At 33.1% G+C, this 21,558-nt stretch overlaps 1 protein-coding gene and 1 long non-coding RNA gene across 8 annotated transcripts in view; one reads left to right on the top strand and one right to left on the bottom strand.

The window, feature by feature from the left end:
- The window catches only part of CNOT2 (CCR4-NOT transcription complex subunit 2), a 104,884-nt gene extending 91,869 nt beyond the window's left edge, over window positions 1–13,015 (top strand). For all 7 annotated transcript variants that reach the window (XM_032493774.1, XM_032493776.1, XM_032493772.1 and 4 more), the window contains 5 exons: window positions 2,016–2,077; window positions 2,167–2,216; window positions 4,165–4,265; window positions 6,000–6,144; window positions 11,860–13,015. In XM_032493774.1, coding sequence (XP_032349665.1) covers window positions 2,016–2,077; window positions 2,167–2,216; window positions 4,165–4,265; window positions 6,000–6,144; window positions 11,860–11,946 — 445 coding nt within the window. In that variant the 3' untranslated portion in view covers window positions 11,947–13,015. The remainder of the gene's footprint in view (window positions 1–2,015; window positions 2,078–2,166; window positions 2,217–4,164; window positions 4,266–5,999; window positions 6,145–11,859) is intronic.
- On the bottom strand, window positions 1,412–20,545 carry LOC116667779. The gene is made up of 3 exons (XR_004324857.1): window positions 20,469–20,545; window positions 9,561–9,570; window positions 1,412–1,423 (listed from the first exon to the last, which is right to left on the bottom strand). It is a non-coding gene; the product is annotated as an uncharacterized LOC116667779 (long non-coding RNA).
- Window positions 20,546–21,558: the final 1,013 nt, after the last annotated feature.

The following is a 21,558-nucleotide window of genomic DNA, read 5'->3' as shown; positions in this document are numbered from 1 at the left end:
CCTTGTCACTGTTCCTCAGCATCCCTGTCTCTCTTCCCCTTCGATGAACTCACTTCCTTCTTCTCCAGTTAAATTCTGTGGTCAGTCATAATTGCTCATTTATAATATAACCCTGACTGCTTTGCCCCTCTCTTGCTTTGTCATACTTGCATCACAAAAACTCCAACCCTAGTGATACCTGCCTATTTCATTCTTGACCTATTCCATTCTTGTGATGCTGGGCCTGGCTAGAGAAAATACACAATTTCACTTCCTGGTCTCATTTCAGATTCATGGCCAGGGAACCTCAAGACGGGGCCCTTTTTTCTGTTAACCAGAGTCATAGCTGGCCTGCCTAATCCACTCATTCTTTGGTTCCCCTGTGTAACCATGTAACACTTGCCTCTTCAGATGCCTAATATCTTTTCCTCTGTGCTTCTGTCAGATGATGACCTTGCTCTTTATTTCTACTTAATAAGAAAGATGAAAGCAATCAGAAGAGTGTCAGCATAGTCCTGCCACAGAATGTCCCCTACAACCATCTGCACCCACCTTACTCTTGTCTTACACCCCGTTGCCATAGTTGATCCATGCTTTCTACTTAAACTTTCCTTGAAAACTCAAAAATACGGATCTAACAATTTTTTGCACTTTGTTGGATCATTTCCATCAGCATACAGATATGTTCTTCCTTCTTGCATTTTAAATACCTTCTCTTGACCCAGTTTATTCTGTAAGTTATTGCTCCCCATTTCTTTATTCTCCTTGAAGCAGAACTTTTTCAAAAGAGCCATCTCTGTATCTCCTATTTGTCCTTTTCTCTCTTAAACCTATTTCAGTTAGGATTTTGCCCTCACCACTTTACTAAAAGTGCTGTCTTCAGAGTCATCAAATGATCTCTGTGTTACTAAATTCAGTGGTCACTTCTGGGAACTCACCCTTCTTGACCGACCAGTAATATTTGACATAGTTCAGTCACTGCTGCATTATTTCTCACTGCTTTTAACTACTCCCACCCAGGTTTGAATCACCATCTTCTCTTGCCTGGATTACACCATTAGCCAATCACCAGGTGTCCCTGATTCTCCCTTTGCCCCTTATAATCTTTTGTTCATATGGCAGCCAGGACAGTTCTCTTTGAATATGTTATTTTTCAGCTCAGTACTCAGTAAGGGTTTGTGGTTTTATTTTAATTAAAAACCCAGAATCTTGATAGGCCTACTAATCTTTATAGGCATGATCTCTCCTCTACCCACCCCTCAAAAGCTTCTCCCTTTGCTCACGGCTCCACCTACCCACTGGCCCTCTTGCTGTACCTCAGACATGTCAGTCCTAACTCTGCACTGGTTGACCTAGCACTTCCCTCTGACTGGCATAGTCTTCTGCTGGGTAACTAGTGAAGTTACACTCCCTCATACCCTTCAAATCTTTGTTCAGACGTGGCCTAAGTGCAATTACCCTATTTAATTGTGCAGCTCATCTTCCCTCCCTACCCCACCACTAACATGGAATGTTGTTTGTTTATTATGCAAATTATTTTTGTCTGCCTCCCTCCCAATCCACCATCCTCAACCAGAAAGTAAGTTTCATGTTGTCACTGAGCTTTGTTATGTTCGCTAATGTATAAGCACCTAGAACAATGCCAGCCGTACAATAGTGGACACTCAGTAAATATTTGCTGAGTGTGAACTTTTGTTTTTAATAATTGTTTTTAATAATTACTGATTTTTTTTTCTGGCCATGTAAGTGGGAAAGTAATTTTACTTGGGGGCATGTTATTAATAAATTTAAAGCTTTCTGAGTTAAAGTAATAATTTTTATATATGTGTGTGTATATATACATGCATGTGTGTGTATATTTTTAACCTTGTTTCAGTTTCCTGCTGTATAAATCATAGTACAACCAATAAAAGAAATAGAAGTAAAGTTGTTCACTTTACATTTGAAGTCATTGTTTTTCCTGATTTCCTGAAATAAAATTAGAAATCTTTTTTTCTACTTTGGACTTCAGAATGGTTTTTTTTCCCCTTATTCAGAAATCTCTACCCCAAATTTGCATCACCCTGGGCATCTTCACCTTGTCGACCTCAAGACATAGGTAGGAGAATCTGTTTGTGTTTAGACCTTTTAAAAATATATTTGTAACTGAGAATCAGTTAATAAGGCTTTTTTCATTTTATTATCCAGACTTCCATGTTCCATCTGAGTACTTAACGAACATTCACATTAGGGATAAGGTGAGTGTAGTTTATTATTCTACTCAGTCAGTATGAATCTGTCTGTTTTCAGGTGCTGTTTTTCAGTTCAGACAGCGTTATATTTTTGAAATAATTAGCAGTAGTCTCAAAGGTATGCTTTTTGTATATCCATTCAGTTATAAATAATAATTTTATTTCTATTTTTGTTTATAATCCTGTGTTTTGATGAGGTCTGGGTTATGTTTTAAAAATATTTTTAAAACACTATTAGGACTGGTAAAATGTTGTATTTATTAATAACAGGGTACAACTATAACCACAGTTGATAAGAATAAACTAACTTGGAAAATTTGATAAATTTCCTTCTGATATTCTAATTTTATGCACTTACCAGTAAGAAGGATTTTTCTTTACAAATATTAGATACGGTGTTTTTTAATGAAAAAACTGTACATATATTTTAAAACTGTTTCTAACCTTTAACTTTTTTTCTGTAATTTTTTCCATTTTTTAATTACATAAATTTCTAATTATAAAGTAACTGTTAATGGATTGCAGCTTCAATCTTTTCCTTTTTTAATTCTAAGAAAGAAAATAACACTTTTGCTTTAGGGGAAAGTGCTGAGAGTTCATTTCTGTTAGAAATGGTATTGAGATTATGGTCTTGTGAAAGGGTAGATATAATTTGTTAAAATATATGTTTGTGTCATACACATTCATGTATAAATATGTGTATGACACAAAAATACATATGTGTGTACAAGCATGTATAATAACAAATATAGATAAATGACAGTATTTTATATCTGTACCATGTAGTTGTATAGTCAAATAGCTGTTGATGATGTTGACAGGCAAGTAAAGACAACTGTATTTCTCAATATTTTTCAATACTGGAGTAGATGGAAGACAAGAAGTATGAGAGAAAGAGCGAGCTAGTGTTTTCTGTCTGTGGATTATGTGATTTGCTGCCACCTCCACAATGACACTCTTTTTTGTGCTCCAGTTACCTGAGGGTTCCAGAACTTTTTCTTATGCCAGGTTAAGAAATACTAATTTAGGAGTGAGTACTTGTCACATTTAAGACTGCTGCCTGAATGGGAGTAATATGATTGGAGAGAAAAAGTAACATTCAGAGAATGAGTAGCAATAGTTAAATAAACATTTAGATACAGGATTAGGTAAAGAGGTAAAAATGTTTCCAATTTAAGTAACTTTTAATAAAGATTTATCTTAATGCAAGAATTTGAGGCTGCTGAACTTGCATTTGATAGTTTAGTAGGCAGTTATGTTTCTGCACTGTGGAGGGACAGGTAAAGCATCATCTTTTAGTCATCCATTTAAACAAAATAAAGAACTATCCCTTTTTGATTTTTGTACTTATCTGTGATTTACTAAAAATACACAACTGACTTGTGAATTGCTATCAGGTGTAGATTCAGTTAATACTTCCTTTAAGTTTTCTGTGTATCAGGCGCTCTACAAGATGCATTCACTGTGTCACTTACTTAATTTTACTTACATTTTTAGTATTCCTTAGAGGTATTATTGACTACGTTTTATAATTGGAAGTTCAGAGACATCAAATAACTTGGACATGGTCGTATTAGTAAGTGATGAAGCTAGGACTTGAATGTAAGCCCTGCATCTGTGAGAACAGTGTTCGACTATTGTTGTCACATTAAGTATTAATGCACATCTTGAGTAAGAGTCAGCATTAGGTCTTGCTTAGATATTTTTATTTAGCTTTTTTTCCCTGTTAGTACATAAAATAGAGTACTAGAAATAATTAAGTGACTTTAGTCATTTAAATGATGAAAACTCCCCTTTAGAATTATAACTACCTGTGTAATCACGTAATAACTGTTATCTGCTACAAAGAGGATTTTTTGTTTTATCTTTCTATTTTTACTTTAGTGGAAGTAATTATATGTTAGGATTTTCAAACTTGTGTTACATGTCAGAATAATTTATTTTCCTTTTCCAGCTGGCTGCAATAAAACTTGGCCGATACGGAGAAGACCTTCTCTTCTATCTCTATTACATGAATGGAGGAGACGTATTACAACTTTTAGCTGCAGTAGAGCTGTATGTTCAAAGCATTTTTAAACACTTTTGTATTATAGTGGATCTTGTTTATTCTAAAAGCTTTTTTTAATGATGATGGCTGTAGTTTTTGTCTTGTTTTTAAAGTGGAAATATTTCTCCATCAAGAAATTTAAGTTGTTTATTTTTATATTTAGTAAAATTAAGTTAATTAAGGTTGAAACCTTATTATTACCATGTCTTCATAATCATTGTATACATAAACAGAATTTCAAACTTAAATAATCCTAAATTTGTAAGAATACAGAATCAGCTTGATTCATTGATTCGGTGAATCTAATTTTTATAAATATATAAAAGTGTAAGATATGGCTCACAACTGTGGCTCATCTTACTCCTTGTGGAATCACATATGTTAATAGCAGTGAATTTCATCATTTAATAAATATTTATGGGCATTATACTGGGCAAAGCATTGTGCATATTTGTTTTGTGTTTTGAAGTATTGATAAAATAAAGTCCACGTTCATTATCAGAAGCCTATTGGCCAACTTAAATTAGTGTTAAGAAATTTGTACATTGAATACATTGTTTTTCTGAGCATTTCTATTTTTGCCTGATGCTCTAAGAATAAAAATTTTGTGTCATTTCTTTTATGTCCATTTGGTAACATTTTGTTACCAATAGACTATATTAATCACATTTACTAAAATGAATTGTTACTAAAAACTTATGATGTAATGATTGGGAGACCTTTTTATAGACTTACGTTTTTATAGTATTCCTAATAACATTTCTATAAATGGCCTTGGATCAGATACTTTAAAATTTTTGTAAAATTCACTGTGTTGATAATAAATTGTTTTTTATTTCTCAGTTGAGAATTTGTTTTTTTCCATGTTTTTCCTCATTTTTTGTAAGAAAGCAATTGTTACCTGTTCCTTTTAGTTTATTCGTAAGTAAATAAATTCATCAGTCATTCATTTATCCATCACTGGCAGTTCTGTCTCATATCTTATTTATGTCTAGAAAAATATAAACATATATAAAATATGTCTTTAAAAAAACTCTCATTGTATTGGTAGGAAGGTGTTTGCATGGAGGTTTGTTCTGCTAGAGGTGTTTTTTGTGGTATGTTTACCTCCTTTAAACGTTACTCCCCTAGTTTACAAGTGGTATAAATTCTCATTGATTCTTGCATGAATTCTAACGGATATCCCTTTGGCTTTTGAGAATTTAGGCTCAATGAGATTTGAATAAAAAATAAAAGTAATACATTAAGAATTTTCAAAATGGATTTTTAATTTTCAGCACAGTTTAAGAATTTTTGTGAATTTAAGTAGTTAATTCAAATAGACCTTGTATTTATTTTCTTACAAAATAATGCAAATAGTTGGAGGTTTTGTTTGTTTTAATAGATACCTCAATTTCTTTTGAATGTTAAGAATAAGAAGTGAAGTTTCTGGAACACAGTGTATCTATTTCATTACATTGCTCATAGAGCTTTTAAGATCTTGTTTTTTCTTTGCATAAAAAATTTCTTTAGTTAAAGTTGTGTATGTAATTAAGGAGTATGGTTTTGAGGCAAGTTAAGAAAGTATTTCTTTATAGTTATCTTACTAGGGTCGTATTTAATAATAGTAAAAATCAGGGTAAAGAAGCATCAAATTTTTTTAATGTGTAATTATTTTCTGAAAAATATTTTACAAAATGTAGAAAATGTTTGCTGTGAGCCACAGGAAAAAATTAATTGTCTTTTTCTCTTAAAAATTGAAGTTTTAACCGTGATTGGAGATACCACAAAGAAGAACGAGTATGGATTACCAGGGCACCAGGCATGGAGCCAACAATGAAAACCAATACATATGAGAGGGGAACATATTACTTCTTTGACTGTCTTAACTGGAGGAAAGTAGCTAAGGTATATTTTTTTCCATGTGCAAATGTGTAAATGTATAAATCTAGATTTTAAAAAGAAGTGTCCTCTTTTATCTGTTGTATGTAGCAATACATCCGTTCCAATAATGTGCCAGATATTTGCTGAGTCGTCTGTCTCCACCTCCTTGGCTTGATTGAAACTAGGAGAGTATCCAGAAATAGTTCATTTTACCTGTAGTTAGGAAAATGATTGAACTTGGTAAGAAATTTTGTAATTTTTCATAAGCATTGATAACATATGAAATATTTTTGTGTCTACTCGGTTGTAAAATAAAGATACCCTCTTTGCAATCCCAGTCATGTATTCTTATATTATTACTTTAAGTTAAGTAAATATGAGATTACCCTAAAACCAGTTTTTAAGTAGATACAGGCTTTTTAAAACACTTGCACTCATTGCAGGAAAGATGCTTGAGTAAAAACTGTCCCTTGTGCAGTTTTTGTCAGTGTCATAGCATATTTCACATTTGTTTGGTTCCTTATGTAAAAACTTAGTCTACCTAATAGAAAATAGAACTCACGTTATCTGATTTCATAACTCCAGGATTTCTCTGAATGCTTTTTCCATTGATTAGTCTTAGGATTAAAAACTAGAGAGTTAGTTTTGTTTGTTTTAAATAAATTTAAACAGATATTGACAGTTCATTGGACAACTTTTTAGTTTTTGGTTTAGGCTTTTTTTTTTCTTTTGAGTCAGCTTTACTAAACTGATAAAAAGGTAAAACATTTTAAAAAGACAGTGTAAAATGCTTACCAGAGAATTATTACAAAATTTAACATCACAAGAAGACTTCATATAAAACATGAAAAATAGAAAAGATAGAAGAAACCCCAAACAAGACATATACAAGACTTGGCTAAATCTTTTTTTATTACTATTTTTGGGTGTTTCTCAATGGTCAATGTCATTTCGCCTCAGACCAAGTCTGTATATCACCATGCATTATATTTGAGTTATTTTTAACAATTCTTAATTAATATACAGCTCGTGACTTCAAAAGAAGATGCATGACCTAACCTTTTAGTTAAATAGAAATAAGTACATTATTTACAGATAGTACATGGGACATTCTGTGTGTTACCTGTTCTTTAAGAAATACAGTGTAGTAGAAAGCCTTAATTTTTTGTATCAGGATTTGAATTTAACTCCTGTGTTCTGCTACTTATACTTTAACCTTGTGCAGGTATCCTTTCCATGCCTGTTTCCTTATCTTTTAAGTCAAAATGATTTTTGCCTCTAGATTTTCATGAGAAGTAATTGAGGTTACACAGACACATATGCACTGAGTATAGTGCTTGGCATATATTGGGTATTTGATACAGGAAAGTAGTGGTAGTTTGTTGCTGTTGTTTTTTATCATCGTTACCATCGTAGCTTGTTTCTGTTCTTCCAAGATGGAAAAACTGTGAGTGTTGTTCAGTTAGGTCAGTGGCTTGAGCTTGCATCAGAATTACCTGGAGGCCTTGTTAGAACACAAAGTGCTGGGCCACACCTTTGTTGCTTCTGGTTCAGTAAGTCTGTGGATGGGGCTTGAGGATTTGCATTTCCAGCAAGTTCCCAAGTGATGCCAATGATAATGCTGGTCTTTGTCTGGAGCCATAGTTTGAGAACCTTAGTTGGTTCTACAGGAGAGAAAAAGTATCTTTGGAGAGGGGAAATTAATAGCAAATAATTGAATTTTTTTTCTTTTCACTTAAAACTTTTTGCTCAATATCATCGTAAATTATTCCAATCATTACTCAGTGGTAGAGCACGTTCTTAGCATGCACAAGGTCTTGGGTTCAGTCCCCGGTACCGTCATATATGTAAATAATATGTAAATACCTAATTACCCCCCCAAAGGAAATGGATATTTACATTAGATAGATGTATACTTTTAGTAGAATTTTAGTTTGATATATGTGAAGGAATCAACTTATGTGAAAAAATCAGTTTTCCAGAACTAAGTTCTCCCCATAAAGTTAAATATTCAGAAACAACTTGAACATTAATAAGGCCCCTATTTTCCCACAAAAGCAATTCCTCAATCAGGTAAATGTTATTTTAAAGAAAATTATTTTTATACGTGTGTGTGTATATATAAAGTAATAATTTTGCCCAGTTTTATCTTTTCTTTCCTATGTACAGTTGAGCTTTTGTCTTAACTTTTACCTTTAAAAATTTTAGCTTTGAAGCTGGAAAATAAAATTTGAGAAATATCATTATTAAACTATTTTTGAGAACTCTCTCTCAAGGTAATTTGCTGGCCACTTGGCACTGATACTTTTCAAACTTGTTTTCATAGTGATGAAAGCAAAAGCAAAATTACTGGTTTCTATCAAGTTTTAATATGCAGTGCACTTTTGATTATATTAAAAAGCAGATTCATGGACTTAAAACTTCTAAGTTGTGTTATATTCACAGAATAAAATTTTCACAAAGGCTTTTGGGTTTTTTTGGTTTTGTTTAAGGGTGTTTTCAGTGTTTTACCAGAAACTGGATTAGGAATTAAGAAATTTAGTTCCATAGTATATGTATGAACAGACTTCATCAAACTATAGAAAATCCATTGAAGTGCCATGTCTCAAGTCAAAGTCCCCATCTGTAAAGTAGGTGTGGTTTATTATTCACAGGTAAAAACATGCCTTATCTAGCTTCAACTCATAAGAAGTCTTCAGTATGAATTAGTATTTTAAGTAATAGTTTAATGTTGTCATGGCATTTTTGAAAAGAATTGACCTGATCTAGACCATAAGCATGTCTGTATTCACAATATCTTGTATGAGGTTCTTTCTTTCCCTTTTGCAAATCACTTAACATTTTCAAAGAATTGAAGAACTGTACGATAAATAAGGGATTAGATTATTTAAATCAGAAATATTTCTTACCCCTAAAAATTCTGTGAGTTCTAGGATTCAGCCCATTATTTATTTAAAGAATTGCCTATATGTCAATAATATACGTACATAACAATTTTGATACCACATTTGCTTATTCTTCTCTTTTAGATAATCTTGATTTGTTGTAGAATTATTCAGTATCTCATTAATTTAAAATTTTGTGGTAATTTAGATAGTATATAAAATCTCAGTGAGTAAGCTTTTTAAAATAATTTCACCCACAGAGAATTTTTAGGTAATAGACGTTCTCCTGTCATCAGTAGCTTTCTGAAGACTTTAAAGTTTCAGAATTCTTTCAGCCTGACTTCATCTTGTGGATCCAACACTGAATAGGATTTCTACTGCTTAGGATTCTTTGTCATATCATAGCCTGCTATAAATGTGATGTGATTTTTAGTACCTAGAACTCTTTCTAGCCTTTAAATCATTAAACTGTAATCTAAAAGTCCTTTTTCCATTAGAGCAAATGTATACATAGACCTTCTAATACCTAATATTTGAGTATTTAAAAAATTTAACTCTTCTGTTCCTAAAACAAATGAAGAAAACTTGTGTTCATTGGCTCATCAGCCATTAATTACATACCCACTGGGGGCTCAGCTCAGTGGTTCTCAATATTCTAGGCAGTAGGTAGTGATACACAAAACAGACATACTTTCTGCCCCTATGGATTATATAGGTGTGTGTGTGTACACAAAACATGAATACGTTAAAAAAAGATACTACAATAATAAAGTTAAGGAACAAAGAGATTGTAAGCTTTATGTTTTTTAAGAGTAAAAATACATAGAAGTCAAAGATTTTAAAAATTGGAAGACAAAATTTGACCTATTCAATTTCTAAAACTCTGATACAAGGTCTTTGAGATTTTTGCCCCCTAAATTTAAACTGATCTTTTTTTCAATATGTGTGGAGGAGGGGAAATGTATGCATTAATGAAGTTACTCTAGTTTAAATTCTGGTAATACAATGTAGTTCACCAGTGTACGTACAGTGATGAGGACAGGACAGTTGAACAAAATTTTAATTTATATAACTTAGTGGAGTGTGTGATTTGTCAGATACAAACAGACTTTTTACCCAATAACTACACATATTTTGGAACAAAAATACCAATTTTAATTTCTAAAGAATGATACAAGAAGATACTTTCTTCACTAATTTGGATATTCACCTTCAGCCAGGCAATAAAATTCTTTTAAAGCCTAGATGGGATAGGGAGAAGGTGGTGCCTACACAATGCATGAGAGAGGCAGTGGGATTGTGGTGGTGATTTTGGAGTTTACTAGTTTTTACTGATAAGTGAATAACTTCTGTGCTGCAGTTAAGTCTATGAAATGAACCTTCATAATGTGCCATCTTTAAATAAACATTTGTCAGTGGACTGGATTATTTCAACAGTATTTCTGGACGGGGTGTCATTAAGTAATTTTGGTTTTAGACTTGGGCTAAAAATATTAAAAAATAATGTGTTACACTAGAAAAATCGTGGGCTTTGGTGGTCACATGGGTCTGGATCCTATTCTTAGATCTGCCACTTCTTGTATGACTTGGGCAGTTACTTGTAAGCCTCATTTTCCTCCAATGCAAAATGAAGATAATGATATCTACTTTTCAGAGTTATCATAAAGATGAGAATAAAATTAGCTGTGTCTCTAGTTTTGACACATTTTAAGCTTTTGCGTGCTAAATTATACCTGCTATTTCTGTAATTGTTAATGTAATATCCTTAAATTTTAAATACTTGGTTTTATATCTCAAAATTTAATCATTATGACCTAAGTTTCATCTTAATTTAATAATGAAGTTTTCACTTAATTTAATAATGGAAACATCTATCATGGAATTAATTTGAAATAAGGCAGCTGAGGCAAAATATGTTAAGCCATGGTGCTAACATTACTTGTTGGCGTTCTTTAGTACGTAATACATATTAAGGTTCATAATGTTTTAAATAGGAGGTAGCTTATGCCACTTGAATTCAGGTTGTAGAATTAGAAATTTTAGAGCCTCTACCTTTTTGGATTTACAAAGATATGTTTTTTGTTTATTTTTTTTAATAAACAAAGTTGTATTCTGCATCTCTCTTCTTCATCTTGGGTCATATCATGAAAAACTGCTTCACCATTCTTAAACTTTAAAACTCGTAGTGTTTTGAAAGTTTAATTAAAGTAAGCTATATAGTTCATCTTCAGCTGTGCCTACAGCAAAACCACTGTCTAGTTTGGGGTGGCAGTTACGTCTCATCAGGGTTTGGGATTTGTGAAATGGGAAGTCTGGAGATGTGTGAGTTTTAAGTTGTTTTCCCCAGATAATGAGTTAGAGTAACTTTAACATTTGCTTCCTTTTTTAAAAATATGTGATAAGACAAATAGGAAAATCCTTTATTTCTAAACTTTTTTCATGGAAAAGAAGTAAATTTTTAAGTTTTATACTTCATTGAAGGCAGCTTCACTTTAAATGTCCTGTAATTTTCAGTGCTTCTTATTAGTGAGAGAGTCATTGTTCCCTTCAAGCTTTCATTTTTGAGAAAAAATAAAAAGCCTAGAATTTCAGTGTCATAAAACATTCCATGCTCATGACTAGTCTCTGACTTTTATGCAGAAAGTCTACATTTTTGTACTTACCAGAAACTACAGCACATTATTTTCCTTCAAGCTGTATTTTACTTAGGAAAAAAAAGAGTTGGTATATCTCTGTTCATTCTCATCCATGTAGGTATTTTTATTTGTTCATATAGTAAATAAAATATATTTTGACAAAAATCTGAGATCAAAGGGAGAGGAAATCATCTAAATTTTTAAATTTGGTTTTATAGGAGTTCCATCTGGAATATGACAAATTAGAAGAACGGCCTCACCTGCCATCCACCTTCAACTACAACCCTGCTCAGCAAGCCTTCTAAAAAAAGACTTCCCTTTTCTCGGGGTATGGCTGTCTCAGCACAATACTCAACATAACCGCAGAACTGATGTGGCTCAGGCACCCTGGTTCTCATTCCTTGAGGATCTGGCAATTGGCTTACGCAAAGGGTCACCATTTGAGGTCCTGCCTTACTAATTATGTGCTGCCCAACAACTAAATTTATAATTTGTTTTTCTCTAGTTCGAGCAGGGTCTGAATTTTTTCATTTATTTTCTTTTTTTGCCAGCAGACAGACTTGGGTCTGCAAAGACAAGCAAGTACACTGACAGAAGTTTGCCATTTAGTTTCTAAAATGTAAAAAAGAAAACCCACAAAGGACTCAACAAAATTAGACCACAAAATTTGCATTGTTCATTGTAGCACTATTGGTAATAAAATAACAAATGTTTGTGCATTTTTATGTGAAGATCCTTCTCGTATTTCATTTGGAAAGATGAGCAAGGTCTGCTTCCTTCATTTTACTTCCCCCTTCTGTTTTCGAAAGGCAGTTTAGCCAAGCTTAATGCAAGAATATCTGACTGTTTAGAAGAAAGATATTGCCACAATCTCTGGATGGTTTCCAGGGTTGTGTTATTACTGAGCTTCATCTTTCCAGAATGAGCAAAACACTGTCCAGTCTTTGTTACGATTTTGTAATAAATGTGTACATTTTTTTTAAATTTTTGGACATCACATGAATAAAGGTATGTATGTACGAATGTGTATATATTATATATATGACATCTATTTTGGAAAATGTTTGCCCTGCTGTACCTCATTTTTAGGAGGTGTGCATGGATGCAATATATGAAAATGGGACATTCTGGAACTGCTGGTCAGGGGACTTTGTCGCCCTGTGCACTAAAGGGCCAGATTTTCAGCAGCCAAGGACATCCATACCCAAGTGAATGTGATGGGACTTAAAGAAGTGAACTGAGACAATTCACTCTGGCTGTTTGAACAGCAGCGTTTCATAGGAAGAGAAAAAAAGATCAATCTTGTATTTTCTGACCACATAAAGGCTTCTTCTCTTTGTAATAAAGTAGAAAAGCTCTCCTCACTGCAGTGTTGACTTTGATTTGAAATTGTGAAATTATTTCTTCAACATGAAAAGAGGAAAAAAACCTAAAGTTTTATAACTGAATGGTGTGACTGAACAATTTAAAATCTAGTCTTTTTTTTCCCCCCAGCTTTTGACAAGTCATTTAATGGAACCATATACCATTTTACTTCTAAGTTAAAAATGTAGACCTTCTTAGCATTAACCAAGTTCAAAATGGAGGAAACTATTTTTTAAATGAATTATGGCAGCATTACAAGTAAAAACTTCCTGAACACTCTTGAGACGCGATACTGTGCTTTTGTGGGAAGTGTATGAGAAATTTCTTGACAGACCTTTGAGATATATCTTGAAGTAATGTGCAAATGAAGGTAAGCCAAAGAGGAGTGGGGTAGACTTTCCCTTCAGTTCGCTGGCCTGGGTATTTCACATACAAGTTGATGGACTCTTTTCCATCTAAAGATAAATATTTGTTTGAAGGCTGATGCTATAAAAGAACTAGAGATATAAGTAAAAAAAAAAAATCAGTTTTGATTCTTAAAATTTTCATTTTTAACCTATTTTGTTATGAAGAGAAAGTTTGTTGACATTTACCAAACCATGTTTGAAAATGAAACATTTATGACATTGCTGTGTTTGTGTATCAGGCATATAAAGTGACTTACAATTTACCTTTTTTTCTATGTATTCTGAGATATGAGAAACTGACATACAAATACCAGGATTTTTTAATCTTTCAGATTTAAACCAAAGCATCTGTAGGAAAAATGGCACTTACGTAATTATATTTTAACTTTTGTGCAAAAAAACCCTTCACAGAACACATACCATATTTGATGTAAACGAGAGTCAAATCCTAGAAACTGATTTCTTTAAAAAGATTACATTTTTTCATAATGACTTTGTAAAATGTAACTTTTCCTACATAATCATAAGAAACAGGTGGAAAGAATAAGAGAAAGTGGAAAGGGATCTTTATTCTTATGAGTATAAACATAACAGTTCGAAGTATCACCACCATCATGATTGATGCTGTGTGAATGCCTCAGAAAAACAAGAGTAGCTCATATCATGTGGTTTGTTGTTTCAACTCTAGTTGTTTAACTGCCATATACCAAGTTTTAAGTAAATACTTTTCCAGTTTTCTGAATTCTTTGTACCCTGAATCATCAAAATGAGAAAACTCTTGCATGTAAACTAACCGCTTATAACTTGTTACTATCAGAAACTACCATGCTCTCAACTTCAAGTTTTAAAATTATATTTCACATATTTAAAATACTATATTAAACTTTAATATAACACAGTTAATATTCCTTGGTTTAATAACTTGTAGTTATACATGTACAGAAGTTGACCTAAACTAATATTTCACATTTTATTTAGATTTAGTTGTTAATTTTTCCCTATATAACTAGACACAGATGTGTACATTATGTTATATAATTTTTGTGATTATGCTATAGTTGGCTTTCTGGAAACAAAAGCTATTTAATTGCAAAGGAAAGTCCTTTTAGTTAATTAGTTTCAAATATATTCTGTGCTGCTTGTAATAATATAATAATATGATAAAACTCCATCTTCAGGGATTTTTTCACTATACAGACAGTCTTCCTTAGATATAACAAATCTTAATTAACTGAAAATTTAAATTCTTAACCGTATATAAACCATTTAACTGGTCTTTTCCGTTTTGCCACTGAATTTGGGACACAGTAGGTGCTGATAAATACATGTTGATTAAATGGTATAAATTGACAATTTCAATTTGAAAATAAAATGTACAAATTAAAGCACTGGGCTTTGAAGTAATTTACTATTTTTTTTACTGTAATTTCATTTTCAAAAGAATCTTTTTAAGCATTTTCAATTTACTTCCAAAACTTTCAAATTTTTCCCACTCTACCCTTTCTGGATGATCCTTCCTTTGAATCCTCCTTCATTCCAAAATCATAGATCTTCCATTTTTTGGCATCTGAGCATGGCTGCAAAGGATTCAGTTACTTTAACTTAAATGTGCTTTATAGCATCAATTTTGCAATGAAGTTGCTGAAAGCCTAAATGTGCATGTGTGCAAAGAAAGGGGCTGTCCATATTTAACTTTCTCTTGACTGTGTGTGTAGTTTACAAAAAGACATAGAAATACCTAGTAACGGGTTCTATTAAAACAGTCTCTGAAAAATGAGATAAGCAGATAAGTATATCAATGTTTTTTAAAACCTAGAACCTAATGTCATGTCACAAGGTTCTCTCCTGGCCACTAACATTACGAGTGTTAGATCATACCATGAATAAATGACAAATCTAGGAGATGAAGCAAACACGTTGAAAATCAAAATTGGAATCTAAATCTAACCTAGTAATTTTTAAGTTGCGTTGGGTAGGAGGAGGGTATAGCTCGTGCTTAGCACGCACAAGTCCTGGGTTCAATCCCTAGTACCTGCATTAAATAAATAAATAAATAAACAAGCCTAATTGCCTCCCCCCTCCCCCCAAAAATAAATAAATAGGATACATTGCATCAGAATACTTAAGTTTTGCACTTTGGTTGCTAAAAGAATAAATAAAGGATGGTGGAATATATATACCATGGCTTAAGAGTGGTCCATATGTAGATGAATGTAAATTGAGATTTTATTGCCAAAAATACTAATTCAGCTACAATAACTAAAGTATGAGTGCTCAGAACAAGGTGGAAGTCTGCTGTGTTGTAAGAGCTGCCATGGCCTGGGAAGGCAGAAGAAGAGAATGTGGCACTCCTTATGGCTACCAAGGCAACATACCAAGTGTTTTACATGCATGTTATTCTATCTTAAGCATAGCATCACAAAGTAGGTTTTGAGTACCCCCACTGTACATTAAATTTAAAATATCATTTAAAAATAACCACCTAAGAAGAAGGAATGTTTAGCATTAGAGAATAGACTTTGGAAACATGTTACCTATCAGTCTCGAAGTATCAGACTGAAGAGCTGTCAATGAAGGACAAGTTTGTGTAACCGAAGGGCAGAACTACAACCAATAAGAAAGATTTCAGCACCGTATTAAGTTGTAACTGAGGTAACAGATTTTGAAATTAGTTGGGTTGTAAGGCATTAGATTCAACCTCATGCAACATAACTAAGGAAGGACTGGCTGGACAGCGTTCTGGGTATAAGGTAAGGAGTTGAACTGGATATTAAAAGTTCTGTCATTGATTGAAGAAGTGTTTAAGTGGGATAATTACTGCATTTCAGCAAACCTAACTGCCAGCAATTTTAAGGCAAACCATTATTTTGTGTACCACTAAGGAAGGAAAAAGTAGCTCAAGCTGTGACAAGCCACCGACTACAAAATGCATACCAGTTTCAAAGATGTCATGCAGGGGAAGAATTGAATTGATGAGTTTTAGACTTTGGAGAAGAGACAATGGACAGCGAAGGAGAAACATGACCGCTGTCTGCAGATGCGTAGGAAGGACTTCAGTGAAGAGGACGAGTCTGAAACCAGCAGGTGGAAGTTGAGACTGATTTTGCTTCTCTATGTTAAGGCACTACCCTACAGTATTAAATGCTTCATAAAGTGAGGGTTCCATCAAAAATGTTCAAGCAGAAACTAGGTGACTATCAGAATTGCTATTGAGAGGACTTTTTTTTTTTTTTTTTTTGAGTGAAATGTTGGATTTGATACCTTCTAGGCCTCTTCAGCTCTTCTGAGATGTTGATACCTTTTTCTTGATCTAAAGTTATGGAACACGATGTCATCAGGGTTAAACATATACTTGAAACACTAACCTAGTTTAAAAGGTGCCCTTTGAGTCATAGGTAAAGTTTACTTTAAATTACTACAATATCTTTGGAAAGTAATCAAAACAGAGTTAAGAAGGCAACTCTACCCAGCTTACCTTTTTTTTTTTTTTTTAATTTTTGGATAGGAACATGAACAGTACTAAGCACAACAAATAATAAATCATATGTATGTGCATATTCACCAGATTTATGTATGTATTTAGTTCTACACTCAAACGTGGTTTTTAAATTTTAAGGTGAATTTCAGCCTGAAACTATACATTGTAATAGTGTGCAATCTGTTTTCTGCCACAGTAGTGATCACAAAATTTAGATGAAGCAATACTCATTTCTTAATCATAAAATGGACCATTAAAGTTGATTATAAAAAGCTCAGTTTGGATTGAGATAGCTGAAGGAACTCACCAGAGTCAAAGTAAGCCTCAAGTTAGGTAATTCTCAAATGTAATGTGCATGACAGCCAACTGGGGAGCATGTTAAAAGTGTCGATTTTAAGCCTCAGATTGATTTTCAAATGTCTAGGGTGAGGCCAGGAATACACACTTCAGTTAAGTACCACATGTCTTTTCTGAAAGCGAACCACCAATTAACACTTGAACTATACTTCGCCTGCTGCTAACTAGAATCAAGTCTTAAGATTCTGGTGAAACCCAACTAAGCTGATCTGGGGATAATGCATTCCTGTGTTTCAGGGACACTCATTTACTTTTTACTCTATCAACCAGGGTTCAGTGCAGGCAGCAACTGCATTGTAACAACAGTATTTACCCGAGCAGGATGCAAGGAACGCTAAGTCCATTTCCAAGTGTAACACAGCAAAGATGCCTTTTTTTTTTTTTTTCCCCAAACCTTAGCTATTTCTTAGGGATATTTTTGCTAGATCTTAGATTTCTACTTCAGTTTGTATGCATAAAAAACTGCTAAGGGCAACAATGTGCATTATCAGTATTCTGTCCAACAACTGAAAGTTTCTTTTTTTCTTTTAAATCCAGTCATCCTATTGTATAAACACTAAGACCTGACAAGATTTTCATGATATATTTATCGTAAGAATTCAATATTCAGTTTAAAAAGCTAATCATTTTCAGATGTTAGCCATACAATTTTCCCCCAGTCATTTAAATGACTTCTTGAAAATGTACGATGATAGTCTTCATTGTCAATATTTCCTGTCTCTGTTGAAAACCCAAATTATTGCCGTCTAATAGCTTATGAGCACCACTTGACACATGCCAAAAAAAATACCTTGGCTAATCAACTACTCATCTTTTCTGTAGCAAACTAATTTTTCATTCTTCATGAGATTTATCTTGGTTTTCATTTCCAAGGCCTAATAGGCATCTACCACACCACAAATAAATGTTTTGGCATTTTTGTTATAGAAGGCGAAGTAAAACACCTTGTTTATACCCAAAGCGCTAGTTCCTTTAAGCAACAATTGAGAATACTAACTGAGGAAAACAAACAGAATTTTTCCCTATGAAACAAAGCTAGTCTCTAATTTTCATGAGCATATCCTGAAACAATGTTCTGGTAACCTGCACTTGTATTTAGCCTAAGTAACATTTTGACCACATAATACGGTTTTTAAAACTTTCAGTAAGTGATTTTTTTTCTTCCAGACCAATCTATTCTCTAGTATATACTGAAGATAATTTTAGGAATAACGCATCAGTTTTTTTTTTAAACATTCTGGAAGAAATGCATCAAATTTCAAGGGTGTTATGATGTTAACAAATTGCTGGGTATACTTCATTATTCTTAGAACCAGCCCTATTGATGCTCATTTATAATGAAAAACCTTTAAAACTGAACACTGATGGTTATTCAAAAATATACAGCTCAATGAGAAGAAATTACATGCAGGAATGACATAAATAGTTTTATCCTTTGTATAAAAATAAAGATTTGGGGCAGCCAGGCTGTTTTGAAGGTCCCTTTAAATCTGTTACATACTGAACATTTATTTTAAGATGTAGTTTTAATTATCATATGTAACAGTTGCATGAAAAATGGTCTGTCTTAAGAGAAAATTTGAGCTGTTAAATATTCCCCCTCTTAAGAGTCAGACATGTTTATTTTTAATGTTTTAAGTAATTGATTATCTTCAAATGGTTAATATTCTTCAAATACAAAACAAGTCATGTTCCTTTATTTAGTGAAAAATTGTACCTCAGTTTTTAAAAATCAAGTCATATGTTACTCCTCTGCTCAAAAAAGCTTATTTCCAGATTTCCGGTTTTTTAATCTAGTTTTATATAATTTTTTTCAGCTCACTCTAAATGATTTAATATTTGAATATTCAATTAGTTGACTTGCACATAACGTTTTGGAATTCCAATTCTGTCTAATGATGAGCCAAAATCATTTTACAATGATATGGTTAATTAATGAGCAGCAAAATCCACCATCCCAGAAGTGTTTGTAGGCTGCATAACGTGGAAAAGAAAGCTGCAGACTTTGGTTTTAGAGAACGTTACAGCGATACCCTTTCAGTTACCTATTTTTCTTAGCATTTGGGGGTAAGGATATGACATTCGTCTTCTAAACCACATCAAAAGAGAATACTGAAGAAACTGAAGATCAGCCTAAGAAGAAGAGGCCTGAGGACATGGTAATTGTCCTTCCACGTCTGAAGTGAAGTCATTTGTAAGGCATTTTACCTTTAACCTACACAACACCAAAGCACAGAACAAGGACATTTACAAGGATGTCAGGGCAGGGCAGATTTCAATTTACAAGCATTATGTCATAATTTTTTTTAAAGGTTCAGCAATCAAATGAGTAGCATTAGCAGTCATCACTAGAAGTGTCCAATCAAAAGCAAGGAAATCATTATTGGAAGTATTAGGTGATTCCCTGCATTAACAGCATGGGCTTCTCTTCGACCCTAGAACTATTTAATGACTTGTGTTAACATCTAGTTGTTCCCTGTGTTTACTTCTACTTTGAATCTAGCTTGAATTTCTAACAAGCCTCTCTGAAACCTAAATACTACACTTAATCTCCCTCTCCTGCATAAAACAGTACTACTTAGATTTGCTGTGCATCTGAAAAAGAGCTATTTTCAACACAAGTGATTCAGAGTAAAATTAAACAGGACCAGATTAAATCACCAGCTCCTTCATTCTCTACCCACTGTCCCCCTTCAGAGTCAGGTTTCACAATATCCATTTTGATCAAACCTGACCATACTTGAACCATATGATTTTAAATCCATATGTATTACCTACACTTCTTTTTCACTAAATACAGACATTTCTTAGAGATGGCACAGTATAGCAGAAAAAGAATGGCCTTGTAAAATCCGGCGTGGTCAGTATAGGCAGAATCTGGGGAAAATTACTTTATCTTGTTCCTCATCATCTCATGGGAAGATTAAATTAGGACATTTGCTTATAGTGGGTGTTCAGCTGATGTAGGTCCATTTCTCCAAAGACAAACCCTCTCCCTGTTAGTCACCGTACCAGGAGGTGCTCTCCGTATTTTGAAAGACCTTTTAACAGGACTGGGCGCTATTAGAGAGTAGTACCCAAGTTTTTTGAAGAATACGGGAAGAACGGAATCAACCTGGAATAAAAATCGTAAAATGTTAAAACCATCTTCTAGTCCAACCCTTTTGTATGAGGAGGAGGAAACTAAGAAACGTCAAGTATCTTGTGTCAAACTATTTACTGTTAATGTTGAGACCAAAACCTCTTAGCTTCTTGCTTTCTAATTCCAAGGCTGCTTTTCCTTTTACTACATACGTGTACATATACCTCCCATAGAAGTTCACTTCTATTAACATGAAAGACAGGTGGCGAGAAGTTAGGAATTTCAGCTGCACTTCCGGTACAGAATTATGAATTTACTAATATGAAATGACTACCTGTGATTTTTGCTTTTCTTTCTCAAGTGCAAAGATAAAGGCCATATGGAAACAAATTTGAACTTTTGAGAAAATATTTTTAATAATCATTCTTCACTATTTCAAGCAAAATGCAAAGTCTTTGGGAGCTTCCTTTCCTGCTTAATATTTAATTAGGTGATATTTAAAATCCCTTCCTGTTATGATTATAAATACCTAGAAGTAGTTAAGTAGTGTTCTCAATAATAATTATCTGCTCAGTATAATAGGTAAAGTTTATGGACAGGAAAATATAAAAATAATTAGAAAAGATAGTGGCCATATAGGAAATTTATTTCGAATTTAAAATTCTGACTGTAATAACAAATATTTAACATTCACAATGAAGCATGGCAAGAAAGTATCAGCAAGCTGGAAACAATTTAGTACAACTGTAAGCACTTTTTAAGACCAAATAAAAAGGAAACTTAATTTTCTGTGACAATAACAAAAATCTAAATTTATATAAGCTGAATGAAAAAGAAAAGATAAAATTTGTCAATTTTTTTGCTGTTGGATCCCTCATGCTTTCATTTATATTTATTCTTATCTAATAATTCTAAAACCTATCCAGAAGGTGAATTTTAATGAGAAAAGGTGGTAATACAATATTAATTTTCTCTCTTATGTATTTTAGCTATTCAAGTGTCCAGTAGCAGTTGGTTACTGAAAAACTACACCATGTGCCAATTTTTAAAACCATGTTATAAACACCTTTCCCAACATACTCCAAATTCCCGTCTATTAAGATACCAAAGCCCTACTGATGAGAATCCTTTTTAGAATCTTTCAATAAAAGTATATATAGATATGAAATTGTATACTGCAACTTTAGCAGCAGTCATGGGACGTCTTGAAAAACACTATCAGAGGGTA

The sequence above is a fragment of the Camelus ferus genome, chromosome 12 (assembly GCF_009834535.1).
Source record: "Camelus ferus isolate YT-003-E chromosome 12, BCGSAC_Cfer_1.0, whole genome shotgun sequence".
Lineage (NCBI taxonomy): Eukaryota > Metazoa > Chordata > Mammalia > Artiodactyla > Camelidae > Camelus > Camelus ferus.
Note: the sequence above shows the minus strand (reverse complement) of the source record. Positions and strands in the feature narration are given on the sequence as shown.